The 17,375-nt window shown below is 44.0% G+C and overlaps 1 protein-coding gene across 8 annotated transcripts; it reads left to right on the top strand.

Annotated features, from left to right (window-relative positions):
• Positions 1-5,332: 5,332 nt before the first annotated feature.
• heg1 (heart development protein with EGF-like domains 1) lies at positions 5,333-17,131 on the top strand. Of its 8 annotated transcripts, XR_004567849.1 has the most exons (15): positions 5,334-6,325; positions 7,735-8,237; positions 9,131-9,244; positions 9,463-9,585; positions 10,018-10,121; positions 10,231-10,286; positions 10,500-10,660; positions 11,242-11,376; positions 12,059-12,101; positions 12,195-12,232; positions 12,338-12,425; positions 12,719-12,896; positions 13,066-13,473; positions 14,212-14,259; positions 17,029-17,131. XR_004567849.1 is itself a non-coding variant. In XM_034204081.1 (14 exons), the coding sequence occupies exons 1-13, from the start codon at positions 5,544-5,546 to the stop codon at positions 13,207-13,209; spliced, it is 2,469 nt and encodes an 822-aa protein (XP_034059972.1). In that variant the 5' UTR covers positions 5,334-5,543; the 3' UTR covers positions 13,210-13,224; positions 13,255-14,515. The 8 variants fall into 8 exon arrangements, 3 of the variants coding, with proteins under 3 accessions (XP_034059973.1, XP_034059972.1, XP_034059971.1); XR_004567850.1 differs by lacking the exon at positions 14,212-14,259 and having other exon boundaries at positions 17,029-17,125; XR_004567847.1 differs by having other exon boundaries at positions 13,066-14,259; positions 17,029-17,116.
• The last annotated feature ends 244 nt before the right edge of the window (positions 17,132-17,375 follow it).

The following is a 17,375-nucleotide window of genomic DNA, read 5'->3' as shown; positions in this document are numbered from 1 at the left end:
ATAACGTCACGGACCCGGTAACGGCGGGATTTTACTCTTCACCCGCCACAGATGAACTCCGCAGCATTGAAAACAATGCAACTTCAACTTCTTCCTCCAGCGAGAGTTTATCCTCATCACAGAGGAACATCCTGCTCACACACTCCGCGGAGACACACACCGCTGCTGCTGGAAGCTTCGGTAAGACCCCTGTCACCGAGGCCTGTGTGCAACAAGTGCAACTGTTTAGAATAAGACTTATTTCAGTCACTTTATTGCTCCATATGATCATTTCTGTCCCTGGCAAAGTTAGAGCTGTGTAAGTCACTACTTTCAATTTCCACAGTATTACAATGAGCATTAGGAGTATGGGCTACAATAGGAATAAGACATCTCATTAATGATGCTAGCATTATAGCACTTAGAGATGGGCTATCAATAATTTGTGTGGGATAGACAATTATCTTACAACTTTCAAAGTAAAAAGTTCGAATTAAATCCTGTTTTTGTGGAGTAACTGAAATGTGAATGCAAAGAAAAAAACTGTAATGTGTCTCTTGCACAGACTGCATGCCCATATTGAATTCAACAGATTTGCATCCTAGACACAGTCTAATGAAACAGGTGTAATGTTCGTTTGCTTCTGTATAATAGAGCTGTAATTTTTTCAATATTTTCATTAAATATGTATGATTATTATGTTCTCAGTAAATTGATTCAATACTTTCTTGACACATTTTCAGAAAAAGGGATATATCTAAAAGTGCCTGAAGCCAATTGACATAATCCAACAAACAGTTCAGTGCAAAATGAAATGTTGTTATCGCTCTCTCCACAACACACAGAGAACATATACATATATATTAAATATATATAAATAAAGAATACCTTTTTAACAATAACATTAAACAAACTATATAAAGATAGCACAATGAGTAATAAGGAAAACCAAAGTGTCCTTTTTTGGTAATTGTTTAAATGTATATCTATTTGAAAATCAATGTGTACATGTGCAGCATTTAGGATAGCTTAATGCACCTTGATTACAGTTTTGCTCTTCAAATCTACGGTTGCTTTTATAGTTTTTTAAACACAAATGCAATTTCAATCTTTTTTTAAGACTTATTTTTGGCCATTTACACATTTATGTAGAAAATGGGGGAGAGACAGTACAGGTGTGAATGGCAACAAAGGGCCCCAAGGATCGAATTGGTCGGGGGCCTTGCTTCATATAGCAAGTCCACGCCACCACATATTATCATGAATACTGTCCTACTTCTAATGCTACAATTTGCCACACAAGTGGTCACACAACATTATACCATTACCTCCCCACAGCATTCTGCACTAGTATGTTTATCTGATGCTAGATATTTGTAATTACATGTATTTATATAAGGGAGATTACTATGGTATATTGTGTCACTGGCTTCTTCATTTAAACCAAAAGTGAAGCCAAAATATACTGCATACACTGATGCAACTGAGATGTATAGACAACACTGACTTTATCAAGAATATTATGAAGCACATCATGAAGCGTTTGGAGCTGCACAGAATGCAATGGGAGGGTCAAATGTTTTTATCAAAGGCAAAGAGTTGGTTTGAATGATAAAGTGGAAATGATTCACTTTCCTCTCCCTGATGTCACGCAGTTTCACCTTTCCTGTCACGTACCAGGGCTTCGGGTCACAGACATCTGGTGATAAGCCAAAAACACAACCAGTATACATTCAAAACACTGCTAGGTCATACCAGCATCCATCCTCATTAATATGCTTACCCTACTGCCTAAATGAATATGCTAGCTGCAGAGCTTCTGGTATAACAGTTGTGAAGAGTGACACTGACAGCAGTGTTAACAGTCAATAGCTGAGTGATAACCAGCAGAGAATCTGGGAGGGTCCCTCGATTGTTGCCAGAACCACGTTCCAGTCTGAGGTGTGTTGCCCTGACTGGATCCAGTGAGAGAAAATGAAATAATGAGAGGGACACATGCAGAGGAAGTGAGAAAGGAAAAAAAAGTGGCCCAGTTCTGCTCCCAGACTCCCAGTGGAGGGGCTGTTCTGCAGTTGAACTCTCCCCTCCTTTGGTTTTGGACGCTGGCTGCGACGTGTTGGCTGTCAGGATGCCGTCCAGCACCGACACTCGTCCTCAGAGCGCTGTTGCTCCAGTCCTGGGCTGCTGGAGACTGGCCAGATAACAGGCTGTCAGACAGCACAGCCTCAGTGATGGGCAGAGACACAACACACGCGCACACACACACTTTGTACCCAGCAGACCTATGTGAGAGGTTTTCTTTCCTCTCACATACACTTGAAACTTTGAAATAATACTTTTCCTACAACCTGGTCATTTGTATATTAATTATTCACCCATACCTTGAGTTCTCGAAGAAAACTTCCTGCATGTCTCCTCAGTAAGCAAAGGATCCTAAAACCGTATACATTAAGTCACGATGTATTGAATTATATGGGAGCCACTTTTAGTAACAGCAAAGCTTTGTCAAAACATATGTTTACACACTCAAACAACTTGTGCTGTATAATCCATTTATCCACTCATTTGCTCTCTACCTACCTACTACACATGCGTTCTTTGCAAAGACCTTACTACAAACTGCAAGTAGTACATAGTAGTAATGCACTTGTTTGAGAAGTATGTAATATATGGAGATGAACCCACAGATCATTATTATCCAACTCTGCAGGTCCCCTCTAGTTATTTTCATAAATGAGTTATAACTCATCTTGTATTTTCATTATCATCCTTTATTTCTACGTGTTTTTCTTGTTTATCTCAACTGCCAAAAGGAATCAGTTAAAAATATATATCTAAAAACAATCTATTTTCTATTGCAACATTCGTTTTGACACTTCTGATGATGTTTGGGTGGTTTATTTTGTCACTAAACAACATCTTAAAGCCGGTCTAAAAACAAACTCCACAGCCACTGAGTATGAAACACACCCATGCTCATGGTGACAGTTTTCTTCCAGAGCCTTGTGCTCACTCAGCTTTAGGAAGGAAACGGTTGATTCCCAGAGGAGACAGTTACCGCCATATTTAGGACCTCAAACCTTTGTTAAAGCAGACAAGCCTGGCTGCCAGTTGTTCTCCACCCAAAATCATTGCTGCTGCAGCAAACAACAGCTCTTCTGACAGCATCTTCCCCCTTTCTGCAGTCTGGTGAGCACCCTCTGGTGGCCACAGCTGAAAGTGAGTTGCAATGTGTACAGTTGGTGATTGAAAGTGCAGGAAACAGCCAGATACAATACAATACATTACAGCTTTATTTATAAAGCACTTTAAAACAAGTACAAGTAAAAACAATAGACAATTTATAAGCAATAAAAGCAACTACAAGATGTCAATACACTAAGGAGAAGAGGTGGGTTTTCAGAAGCGATTTAAAAACAGACAGTGTGGCGGCCTGTCTGATATACATGGGCAGATTATTCCACAGTGTGGGAGCCGCTACAGAGAAAGAACAGTCCCCTCTGAGCTTAGACCTGGTTCTGGGCACATTCAGGAGCAGTTGATCAGCTGGGCCTGAATATTGTTAATATTGATAATACTTGATTTTCTCATTTTGTCCATTCGGTTCAAAATCTCCATTTCCATCCCTCCTCTCTCCAACCCACCCCCATAACCCATTGAGTTACAGTTTACAGAGTACATTAATAATAAATAAAGAGGAAGAATAATGCGATTGTACTGTTTGGTACTGAATTATTGCCAGGAGGAGGGGGGTGTATATTTACAACAAATAAAATATATTGTTAATACTTTTTTTCTTTTTCCACAGACACTGAGCAGACACAGACCTTCACTGAAACAAGCAGCATGTCATTAGAGGCCGTGAGTCTGTCTACTGGGCCACTCTCCTCCACCCTTGTTGTCGCCTCCACTGAGGCCAGCACCAGCGGTGGCGGCAGCAGCAGAAGCGGGGGCGGCAGCACCGGCAGCAACAGCAGCAGCAGCGGCAGCACCAGCAGCGGCAGCAGCAGCACCAACGGCGGCACCAGCAGCGGCGGTAGCAGCAGTAGCAGCGGCGGCACCAGCGGCGGCGGTAGCAGCGGCGGTAGCAGCGGCGGCAGCAGTAGCACCGGCAGCAGCAGCACCAACGGCGGCACCAACAGCGGCGGTAGCAGCAGTAGCGGCGGCGGCACCAGCAGCGGCGGTAGCAGCAGCAGTAGCACCAGCAGCAGCGGCAGCAGCAGCACCAATGGCGGCACCAGCAGCGGCGGTAGCAGCAGTAGCGGCGGCGGTAGCAGCAGTAGCGGCGGCGGTAGCAGCAGCAGCAGCACCAACGGCGGCACCAACAGCGGTGGTAGCAGCAGTAGCGGCGGCGGCACCAGCAGCGGCGGTAGCAGCAGTAGCGGCGGCGGTAGCAGCAGCAGCAGCACCAACGGCGGCACCAACAGCGGTGGTAGCAGCAGTAGCGGCGGCGGCACCAGCAGCGGCAGCAGCACCAGCAGCGGCGGTAGCAGCGGCGGTAGCAGCGGCGGCACCAGCAGCAGTAGCACCGGCAGCAGCAGCACCAACGGCGGCACCAACAGCGGCGGTAGCAGCAGTAGCGGCGGCGGCGGCACCAGCAGCGGCGGTAGCAGCAGCAGTAGCACCAGCAGCAGCACCAACGGCGGCACCAGCGGCGGCGGTAGCAGCAGTAGCGGCGGCGGCAGCAGCACCAGCACCAACGGCGGCACCAACAGCGGCGGCGGCACCAACAGCGGCGGCACCAGCAGCGGCGGCACCAGCAGCAGCCGCAGCAGTACCAGCAGCGGCGGTAGCAGCGCGACGGTAGCCAAGCACCGGCAGGCGGCGGCAGCAGCAGCACCAACGGCGGCACCAACAGCGGCGGTAGCAGCAGCAGTAGCACCAGCAGCGGCGGTAGCAGCAGTAGCGGCAGCAGTAGCGGCGGCGGCACCAACGGCGGCGGCACCAACGGCAGCAGCGGCGGTAGCAGCGGCGGCAGCAGCACCAACGGCGGCACCAACGGCGTCACCAGCAGCGGCGGTAGCAGCAGTAGCGGCACCAGCGGCGGCGGTAGCAGCAGCAGCAGCACCAACGGCGGCACCAACAGCGGCGGTAGCAGCAGTAGCGGCGGCGGCACCAGCAGCGGCAGCAGCACCAGCAGCGGCAGCAGCACCAGCAGCGGCGGTAGTAGCGGCGGCACCAGCGGCAGCAGCACCAGCAGCACCAACGGCGGCACCAACAGCGGCGGTAGCAGCAGCAGTAGCACCAGCAGCGGCGGTAGCAGCAGTAGCGGCGGCGGCGGCACCAACGGCAGCGGCGGCGGCACCAGCAGCGGCGGTAGCAGCGGCAGTAGCGGTGGCAGTAGCGGCAGCGGCGGCAGCAGCAGCACTAACGGCGGCACCAACAGCGGCGGTAGCAGCAGTAGCGGCGGCGGCACCAACGGCAGCGGCACCAGCGGCGGCGGCAGCAGCAGCACCAGCAGCACCGGCAGCGGCGGCAGCAGCAGCAGGGACTGGAAGGACTCCACCCTGACAGACCGGGTGACAGGCGCCTCCCCCGCTGTGTCCTGGGAGGCTTCTTCCCAGATGATGACAGATGAGGCCAGACTCCCTCAGGACAGCCCGGACACCACCCTCAGACAAGGAGATGCTTGGACGTCCCACACAGCCGTCCACACCGACAGCACCTACACCTCCACCGACATCAGCCGCGCTGGGGAGAGGACCCTGCTGTCCGTCACCTCCTCTTCCAGCAACCACACCTCCTCCGCCTTTACAGAGGACTCCAACTCCCATCAGGCTACAGACACTGAGGACTACACCCGCAGCGCCCTGTCCACCAGGACTGACAGCGGGGACACAACAGACCTACAACACAGTACCAGCTCATTTAAGGCGGGATTTCCAGAGACCGGGAGTTCAGGAGGGACCCAGAGTTTAACCGGACAACCTAATGTTACCGACCCTCGATACACCGCCACATCAGAGGAGACCTCCGACTCGACTCCGCCTCTCAGAGTGACGGAGCTCAGCACTGAGAGATCTGAAGTGTCCGTGTCCTCCTCACCATCCGTCACCTCGCCTGCAGGAGGTCCTGTAAACGTCTCCTGGACAGAGCAGGGGCGGGGCTTCAGTGTGACAGCCTCCACTGAGTCCTCCAGCGTGGGGCACAGCTCCAGCACCCAGAACCAGGAGGGCACTGAGGGGGCTTCAGCCCACACCAGGGAGGACCTCGGGGACGTGGGCCTGACCATAGTGCCCCCTACTGTCAGCAGTAGAACGTTGGAAGTGGACAGTCCGCTAACAGACACTCCAGTGCTGGTTACTGAGGCCTTCCTCACCACCACAGCTGGTACTGTTACAGACAGGTACGTTTTTATAATTATTTAAAGGTCACATGTCATGGCCATTTCCACTGATCATAATTCCATTGTTGAGGTCTACTAGAATAGTTTTACATTATTCAATGTTCCAAACTCACATTGGTTTCGCATACAGCATCTCTGTATAGTATGTGTATTCAGCAGTATTCACTTTCTCCACTAAACGGCTCGTTGCAGCTCTTGCCCCCCCCCCTCCCTGTGAGTCCAGTGTGCTCCGATTGGTCGGGACCAGTCGGGACGTTGTGAATCGCGCTGAGCTCCGTGGAGGTGTTATTTCCTTGTTTAGCGATACACAGCGAAACACAGCCAAACTCACCCTGAGCACACACAAAGTCACAGCCGAAGTAAAAACAATAAGTGTGGCTTGATATTGAGTAAGAAAAAGGTTGATAAACTCTGTGAGAATGGGTCTGCAGAGAGAATTTCGCCGCGATCCCAACTGTCTGTTATCAGCCTGCAGCCCGGGAGGAGAAATCAGCAGAGCTGCTTGCACTGAGTGTGTGAGGAAGTCCGTGGATTGGTTAATTTGGACCAATCAGCGGGGGCTTAACGTAACGGCTCCGCGGACGTAACGTAACGGCTCCACGGATTCGTTCCGGGGGACGACATGACATCATGATGTACCCGGAAGAATCAAATGGACAGTGACGTATCTCCAACGAGGCGTTTTGGGGAGGTATTTTCTGTTTTAGAGTTTTACTCGCGACATGGTGTACTTTGAGGGTTTTGACTCTGCACACCGTTTACATGCATAAAAACCTTCATAACACACAAGGGGACGGGTAATAACCGGAAAAGCATGACATGTCACCTTTAAGAAACAATAGTATATGTTTTTCAGAACATCTAGGAAAGAGCAATAAATGAACTCATACATATATTATTTTCTAATTAATTCCGAATGCTGCTTAGACTAGTTGCAGTGTGATAGTATCACCAATATACAAATACAAATACGGACTTCTAGCAACTTTATGAGCTACTATTGTTCGAAAAGAGTTAAAGACACCGCACACAACACACTGCTCTTTTTGATCCACACGTTAATTGAGACTTATCTCCGAGGAGATTATACCATGTTGAATGGCAGACAGAATTGCAAAGTGAAAGCGAGTCTTATAGGGAACCAATCTAAACGCATATAATGTGAGTACCTTGCATCTTGCAGTGAAGCATTTTAACTCTTAATGATCATTTAAAGCAAAACATATATTGCTACTCAACAAAGTATCTTGCTGATTGAAAGTTTGAAACATCAACTCTAGCACCCCCCGCTGACAGAAGCCTTCTTTTGTTTAAAATGAGCAATAACGTCCTCATTTTTTATAGATTAAAATAATTTGTACATACTTATTTCTGTTAAAGATATGATGTATTACATTTCTCTTTAACAGACCAAAGATAATAGAGGAAGACACTTTTAAAGCCACTTCCTCCTCGACCACCACCACCTCCACTCCTCTAGCTCCAACCTCATCCTCTGGGTTCAGCAGCACCGCCATCAGCTCTACCACAGACTCGCCCCCCGAGGCCACCGTCCCGTACACTACCCCCTCCACTACCCCCTCCACTACCCCCTTCACCACCTCCTCCACCCTGGCCCTGCTGACCTCTGCAGCTTACCCGACTCACCGGGTGTCCCCCAGCCAAACCCAGGGGCCCTCAACTGGGATGGACAACCCCACAAGCGCCACCACCCTGCAGATGGAAACCAGCACCAGCACGCCGGGAATCACCACGACTCAAAGCCACATAACCACCACCTACACCACCAACACCCCCACTAAGAGTACAGAGGCTCTGCAGACCCCCGGGAAGGAACAGACAGAAGGGGGAACAACACAGCTGGTGGGGACCACTTCACCCACCAAGGCACCAACACCACCAACACCACCAAGTCAGTGTTTTGTACTTACTTAATTTCCAGATGACCAACTTTGACATGTCGTTTCCACACACGATGTGTCCCAGATTATATTTTCTTGCATGTGTATCCATTGTTTTTAAACATTATATTTGCAGAGTAGATAAAATAATTTAACACTTATATCATTCAAATGTGCTTTAAAGAAGAATTACAAAAAACATACTGTAACGACACATCATTTCCAAAACTGACATGTTTTTATATTGAAATAGTTTTTGTATTTGTTGGCATTTGATGTTTTCAAAACAACATCAAAAAACAGTTTTCTCTCCCACTTGCCACACAGAGTGAGGCAAGCAACTGTAATAAAGAGGCAGTCAAACGGCTATTAACAACACCATGTTCATCATAACATCATAAAGTATGAATTCAAAGCGGCATTCAAAAGCCTCATCTCATACGTAGAATGTAAAAGAAATGACATCAAAAAAGCATTAAACATTAAAGATAATGTTAAGACGTTATTTTAGATGTTGATGTCCTGCATAGGGTTTGGTGTAATACTTTACGACAGAGCGATTAGAGGTAGATTCAAAGGCAGTTTAGTTTGTTCAAATGACTGCAGATCTGTTCTCTAATGTCTGAAGAAGGTGCTTTCTTTTCGTTGATGCATTTCGAAATCCTCGACTTTAAAGTGACTTTGATGCTGATAGTACCGCAGTGATGTCTCTACTTAATTATATGTTTGGAAAACTGAGTAACAATGCAAAGAAGGAAACCTATCGCAGAAATAGAAAAGTATCTATATAAAAAGAGATTGATGAGCCCTAAAGAATATCAGTATGAAACAACTGTACGTGTCAAATGATTACACTGTTTTGAACTATTTTAATAATGGCTTTTGTGTTCTCTCTGAACTGCAGGAAACCCTTGTGTGTCAAACCCTTGTATGAACGGAGGGATGTGTGTGAGCTATTTAGGGCATCAGTTCACCTGCCACTGTCAGCAGGCATGGACTGGACTGACCTGCAACCAGGGTGAGCTGCTCTCTCCTTACTCACAACACAATCAGCAGCATGCACTTTAACTGCTGTGTTTCAATTTAAGCAAGCATGAAATATCCAGAAAAGCATAATGAAAATGCTCTTTATCTATACAGTATAATGCAGTCAGAGGATTATGATACGTGTCAAGGTTTCAGTGAGAACCCTTACAGAAATGGTTTTGTAATATGTCCATGTGCGTGTGTTTCCAGATGTGGATGAGTGTGAGAGGGACCCCTGCCCCGTCGGCTCCAGATGTGTGAACACCAGAGGGTCCTTCAGCTGCGAGTGTCCGCTCGGCTTCGACCTGGAGGACGGGCGCACCTGCACCAGAGGTACAACCCTCTAATACATAACAGAATCACAGCCCTACGAACAAATATGGTACATTATAGTTGCTCACATTCTAGGGAAAAAAAATAGATAACTTATACAAAAAAATAGAACCAACCGTGTAAAAATATGTGCATTATACCTCAATGTATAGAAAAAGATTGTAGATACAATTGTGGAAAAGTGTACACTTCAATATAAATAAGTGTAAATAAGAATGTTTTTATATGCTAAGTTTGAATAGGTAAATACAGTGTCAATGCCGGAGTATTGCCAAGTTGAATACTTGCAAACAGTTTTTGTACTCATAAGTCAATATTGCACGGTGGAATATATAAATAAAAACATTCAATATAGTTGCTAACTATTTTGAGAATATAAAGATAATGCACAAGTTGTTTCCCCTAGAGCCAACAGTATTTTTCCCTCCGTAGCAAAGACGTTTCTGGGCACATTCAGCGTCAACAGGCTGCCACGTGACCCTCTTATCTTCAAGAGCGCCACCATGCATGAGATCCAGAGAGAGATCATCCAGCTGGTGAGAGGCCGTCCACATCACGCTGTGTCCCTGCTCTTTCTGATAACATCTCCATTAGGCCTATGTGTACTGTACCTGCTACTCACTCTCTTCCTGTTTTCCTCCTCAGCTCAATGCTTCGTTGTCAGTCCTACGAGGTTACAGCCGCTCAACGCTGACTAAGAAGTAAGTCCTTGCCGTAGTTGAACGTGTTATTCTTGTACTTTTTCTGTAATTTCTAAAATCACAAGATGAAAAAGATGAAAACATTAACATTTATAGGCCTGGATTGGAAGAAAAACTAAGGAAGACAAAACATTCTTATTGTTTTGACTGAACGATGCAACATGGACGTTTTTTGCCACCTCTGTTTTGACCTCTGACCTTTCCCCCCCACAGAGAGGAGGACGGGGTTCATATCTCAGCTGCCAACATGTTTTCCATTTCCGCCGATGTGACGAGCGCGGAGGTTTACAACAGCATCCAGATGTATCTACGCAACTGCAGCTCCTCTCTGGCCCACTGCCGCATGGTGCTGCACCACCAGCTCACTTATCATGGTAAACTTCATAGACAATTATAACTGGTTTCTCTACCATAAGTAGCTATGAGTTTGTTTACAGCCACTAGAGGGCATAATAAAGCTGTACACAGTTGCTGAAGTTACATCATTACATCACTCAGAAACGTTGTATTTGTATGGTAATGTTGTATTGTTTTGTAAGCGTACTGTTCAATGTATCATAGGTCCAATTTAAAGTCACTTTATATATTAAAAGTTTTAGCTTGTATTGTGAAAATAATACTTATACTGTCTGTTATGTGTGATTGCACCATCGGGATTACTTGGAATTTTGCTGTGTGTAGTGACAATAAAGGAATCTAATCTAATCTATATTTCACTACGCTTTACTACAGGAAATCATACAGTAACAGCGAATACAAGCATGTAATACCATGATAATATAACAACACTGTGAATGTTGTCTGGTTGTTGTGAATCAGAACTGTGGGTTAAGATATTCTGAGGGAAACAAGGAGGCTGGTTTGGTGTTTTCTGACATCCTGGTGTGAGAGACGGAGAGCAGATTCCTGTGTTGTTGCAGAAGTCATGATTAGTTGTGTCCACTCTGTGTTCCAGTGGAAAGTCTGTGTGTGGCCCAGAAGACTGAGTGTGACGCAGAGCGCTCCTCCTGCACGGACAGCAGCGGCACGGCCAGCTGCCAGTGTCTCCACGGATACTACAAACACACCCCCGACGACCTGTCCTGCTTAGGTGAGCTGAGTGCGCATTTTTATTTTACTATTGTTTATGCTTTATTCACACGTTTCTGCATACACGTGTAGACAATTTGGAGGGTTTTTTTTCACCAGGCTGTCAGGAGGCTGTACTCTCTCACCACTCTCCCCCCTCTCCCCCTGCCCCCACTGGACTTTAACACCTCCCAGACACTCAAATCCAACACCAGACACTTTTTACACTGCTATGGACAATCTTGCACTAATGTACATTTCCCAAGATATTGAAGTGACTGTTATTTTGTATATATTGATTGTTGTGCTTTTATTTATGTCTTAATGTGTGCATATGTATACATGTGTCTGTTGATTGTGTTTATATATAGGGTATACATATTTGTATACATATTTTTATATATATTTGTATTTTTGTATTTGGGATTGTTGGAAACGTAATTTCGATCTCTCTGACTGTACACACAAACTGAAAGATTGACAATAAAGTTGACTTTGACTTGTGATGAAATAAGTAGAAACATATATGTTATTGATTTACAAAACGTTAAAAAGGCACAAATAAGTTACAGGCAAGAAAGAAGAGTTAAAGTAAATAACAATGAGGTGGACAAAAAGGATAATGCTAAAAGAAAAGCAAGAGGGATATAAGAAGAAGAAAAAAAAGTGAAGAGCTTCTTTTCAACAAAACATGTCTGTTTCAGAATGTGGGGATGGCTACAAGCTGGAAAATGACACCTGTGTTCCGTAAGTTGATTTATTTGTTCCTTTCAGCACTGATAACTTATTCTGTATGATTCAAATCCAAATCTCACTGCAGACTCTGGGTCTACTTTACAGGTGCATGTTCGGATTTGGAGGATTCAACTGTGGGAATTGTAAGTGGCTTTTAAACTCAGCTTTAATAGAGGATGCCTTTGTAAACAAATGGCACATTTGATTTAATCATATAAGCATTCAAATGTAGTGATTTCATATTTCAGTTTACAAGCTGATTGCAATCGTGGTGTCGCCTGCAGGGGGCGCTATGCTCCTCATCCTCATCATCGCTCTCATTGTCGTCTGTTGCAAGTGAGTTGCTGTTATTCATTTAGCACAGAAATGTGTTTTGGTTTGCATTCAATTTGTCTTTTTTATTCCTAAACTGACATTTTCTATTAGATTATTTAGTTTTTGTACACACTAATCTGCCTTTCTCTACTGTATTTTCAAGATGCAGATTAAAAAACAAGTGATCGTTTAAGCATCAGTTCACCCAAATGACCAAAACACACATGTCTTGCCTTTCAATGATTTGATGAAGTGAATCATCTTGATGAAATGTGGCAAAGGTTTCACTTTTATAAACACGTTTGATCTCCAAGGAAAGACAAGAACGACATAAACAAGATCATCTTCAAGAGTGGCGACATGCAGATGTCCCCGTATGCGGACTTCCCCAAAAATAACCGCATATCCACAGAGTGGGGCAGGGAGAACATCGAGATGCAAGAGAACGGCAGCACCAAGAACCTGCTTCAGATGGCTGACATTTACTACTCTGTAAGTGGACATACAACACTACTCATTTCTATCTCACACACCTTCATTCGTCTTCATTGTTCAAGTTAAGGCTTTGATTTTTGTGTTTGAATACCACTGATAAATCACTATATAAGTCAAAAACAAACATCTCAAACATTATTGTTCCTTTCTGTGCTCTTTTCCCCAGCCTGCGCTACGTAACTCAGACCTGGAGAGAAACGGCCTGTACCCGTTTACAGGCCTGCCGGGGTCCCGCCATTCGTGCATCTACCCCGCCCAGTGGAACCCGTCCTTCATCAGTGAAGATTCACGAAGAAGAGACTACTTCTAACTGCCCCACCTTGATCACACACACACACACACACACACACACACACACACACACACACACACACACACACACACACACACACACACACCCATAGAATGGCCATCTCTTCTACTGATAATTATGATGCGTTATAATGGGTTTCTCTCACGGTCAGAATGCTACCTAGCACCCATTTGACCATCAGCATTCAGGGTGGCATACAGGTGTGAATGCAGGTGTAAGTGTGTGTGTGTGTGTGTGTGTGTGTGTGTGTGTGTGTGTGTGGTGTGTGTGTGTGTGTGTGTGTGGAAGTGAAATGTGTCCCATAGTGTTATTGTGTGACCATTTCAGTGTTTTTGCATGTTTTAGCTCATTTACTTCAACTCACACATTGCGTTTCTGCTGTTTTGTTAAAGACTGTTTAATGTGTTTTGATGTGCCTCCCAGACAGCCACTGATTCTCATTTACTTCACTGTGGAAAACAATTTGCAGACGCTTGAAACGTGCGTGAGGTAGGTGATCCATGACAGTAAACAATCATATCTGCCGCGTTGCTGCCTGGTAATGCACTGCAGATTATCGTGAAAAAATCTGCTCTGCATTAATGCACAATGATTATTAATGCAGATGTGGTGTTTACTCACTAGACAGGAATCATTGAATGTAGGAATGTGGGAAAACACGTTCAAATAATATAGAAAACAACAGTGATATACTCTTTATGTGATATGTAGACTAGAACATGCAAAAACATGGAAATAGTCCTTTGAGTGCTGAAATATAAAAATGTGCGTGCTACTGCTGTGATTCAAAAGTATTTCTTTAATGATTCCATTAAGTATTGATTGAACAAGACCATATACAACCACTGAAGTATGCACAAAGGTTGGTTTAATGCCAATAGAAACTGAGGAATGACTGAATTCTGATGCCAATGTTTATTTATTCCCTCTATGTCCAAGTCCCTGACATGTAGCACAATGGACATCCCATATACACACTGACAGACCGGAGAGGGGTAGTGTGTGTGTGTGTGTGTGTGTGTGTGTGTGTGTGTGTGTGTGTGTGTGGTGTGTGTGTGTGTGTGTGTGTGTGTGTGTGTGTGTGTGTGTGTGTGTGTGACAAGTAATTAACTGTATACCAGAAGGATTATAACTGTTAATGAGTGTTTCACTGTAAAGATTGTAAATAGTATCATCATTAGTTTGCCGTTTCTGACATGTATATTTTTATGTGACTGTTTACCTTCTTTGTGTTTATATATGATCTGTTGATTCTGGCGTTTTAGTCAGACGTTTCTTATTTAAATAAAAAAATTGCACAACACTTTCTGACTCCATTCGAAGGAATATTTTTTCCAGGTATTTCAAATACTTACATTTTTTTTATTAACACTGTTTGGGTTTTTCTTTAACAGTTTTCCATTTAATTCATATAGATTTAAATTGTTCAAACATTACATTTGTTCTTTAAGTGTTAATGAATATTTCTTTATTTGTGTAAAAAGTGTTTTACATGTACTCATGGTCCATTGAAGTTGGTTTCCTGTAGCGTGATGTATGGCCATTAGCTAGCAACGTGTGGCTCACCACTGCATTTGGATACTTTAACAATGTTGCATTCTGGGGTCAAACTGGCAAAGCTTTATTTATTGTGTTTTGCCCCAAATTTGCAGCTTGGATAGAGTGTGACAAAAATAAAGATTGGTTCCCGCAAAACATAATGCAGGAATGTGAGAGCAGTCAGCTGTCCATGCTTGAATTGATCAACAATGATGCAACCTTGTGCGGAATAGCAGGGGCAGAAACACAAAAGTCTCACACACACACACACACACACACACAGAAGGCCCAGACAGGTGCACAGGACCTACAATTTCCACACTTTTGTTAGCCCCAGTGGACCCCAAACACCCTGTATGTAATGTAAATGTGTAGGGGGGGGGGGGGGGGGGGTACAGTGGGTGGTCATTGTAAATGTGTTCTGATATATGTTCTTCACAGAAAATGAGCCAAGGCCATTGAGTGTGGGTTTGACATTTTTTATTTATCACATGATTTTTCTTTAGCTAAATAATGAAAATGGGTCCCACAGACCCAAATAACAAGGGTTAATTAGACATTGCATGCAGGTTATTGGTTAGAGTCTACACTGTAACATAAGAAGCAATAATACAAATAATAAGTTATATCAGTACAAAAAAAACTACCATTAAAATTATTCTGCACATTTCCTATTAAAAAAGATGGGTGATTTATCTAGGACCCATGTTGAAACGAGTGCAAACTCAGAGAGCAATACAAGAGAAGAAAAATTATGAAAATAAATAAGTCCAAGAGCATTAGTCTTGGATAGTCGCAACATACCCTGGAAACATTTGACTCAAAATAAAACCAAAAATATCTGCTGTATGGTGTCTTCTTAAAAATACTTACTGAAATAAAATTGCATTTTTCAACAATATTTGTTGTTTCTCTGGTATCTTTTTATTTGTGATGCTGTATAGTCATGGCAAAAGACTGATGATGAATACATAAAATAATAAAACATATGTGTCTTTGTGCCCTGATTTGCACAAAGATGTGTGTATGTGAATATTTCTTTATTTGTGGAAAAAGTGTTTTACATGTACTCAACTCATGGTCCATTGAAGTTGGTTTCCTGTAGCGTGATGTATGGCCATTAGCTAGCAACGCATGGCTCACCACTGCATTTGGATACTTTAACAATGTTGCATACTGGGGTCGGACTCAGCCCCATGGCCCTTTTTCTTTTAGAAGACATTTCATGCAGGTTATTGGTTAGAGTCTATACTGTAACATAAGAAGCAATAATACAAATGTACAATACAAGTTATATCAGTACAAAAAAAATCTACCATTACAATTATTATAGACATTTCTTATTAAAAAAGATGTGTGATTTATCTAGAACCCATGGGTCCTAGATAAATCACCATCAAAAATATCTGCTGTATGGTGTCTTCTTAAAAATACTTACTGAAATAAAATTGCATTTTTCAACAATATTTGTTGTTTCTCTGGTATCTTTATATTTGTGATGCTGTATAGTCATGGCAAAATACTGATAATGAATGCTGCTTAGGCTACAAGGAAATATTTCTTGAGGTGCACTAAAAAAATGTTTAGTCACATGCAATGTTCTTGTTCAAGGGGTCTGTATGTCAGAATGTGTATGTTGCTGTGTGGACCTCAGAGTTTGTGCATGCTTCTTAACAAGAGCAAGACTTGCATGGAAGACATTTTGCAACTGTCCCAAACAAGGTATGTTCACTGAAAACCTTAACTATCTAACCGAAAAAAAAATCTTTATATATGCACACGTTTCACCAGTGTAGTTTTTAACATAAAACAATGGACACCAAGAAAGGGTTCATTGTCATATGTGCCATCACATTACATGTTACTTGTTGTTAGACGCTTTTATCCAAAGCGACTTACATACTCAATACTGTGGACAATCCCCACAGGAGCACTTTGGGGTGAAGTGTCTTGCCCAGGGACACAATGACATGCTGACTGCAGTGGGGTTTGAACCTGTTACCAACACCAAGGCTCAATCCACTGTGCCACACGCCTCCCATTTTAGTATTTCGAATGCATAGTTTAACATTTTGGAAAATGTTCATATTCACACACACACACACACACACACACACACACACACACACACAGAATGGCCATCTCTTCTAATGATAATTATGATGCGTTATAATGGGTTTCTCTCACGGTCAGAATGCTACCTAGCACCCATTTGACCATCAGCATTCAGGGTGGCATACAGGTGTGAATGCAGGTGTGTGTGTATGTGTGTGGAAGTGTGTGTGTGTGGAAGTGAAATGTGTCCCATAGTGTTATTGTGTGACCATTTCAGTGTTTTTGCATGTTTTAGCTCATTTACTTCAACTCACACATTGCATTTCTGCTGTTTTGACTGTTTAATGTGTTTTGATGTGCCTCCCAGACAGCCACTGATTCTCATTTACTTCACTGTGGAAAACAATTTGCAGACGCTTGAAACGTGCGTGAGGTAGGTGATCCATGACAGTAAACAATCATATCTGCCGCGTTGCTGCCTGGTAATGCACTGCAGATTATCGTGAAAAAATCTGCTCTGCATTAATGCACAATGATTATTAATGCAGATGTGGTGTTTACTCACTAGA

Source organism: Gymnodraco acuticeps, unplaced genomic scaffold (genome assembly GCF_902827175.1).
Source record: "Gymnodraco acuticeps unplaced genomic scaffold, fGymAcu1.1, whole genome shotgun sequence".
Classification (NCBI taxonomy): Eukaryota; Metazoa; Chordata; class Actinopteri; order Perciformes; family Bathydraconidae; genus Gymnodraco; species Gymnodraco acuticeps.
Note: the sequence above shows the minus strand (reverse complement) of the source record. Positions and strands in the feature narration are given on the sequence as shown.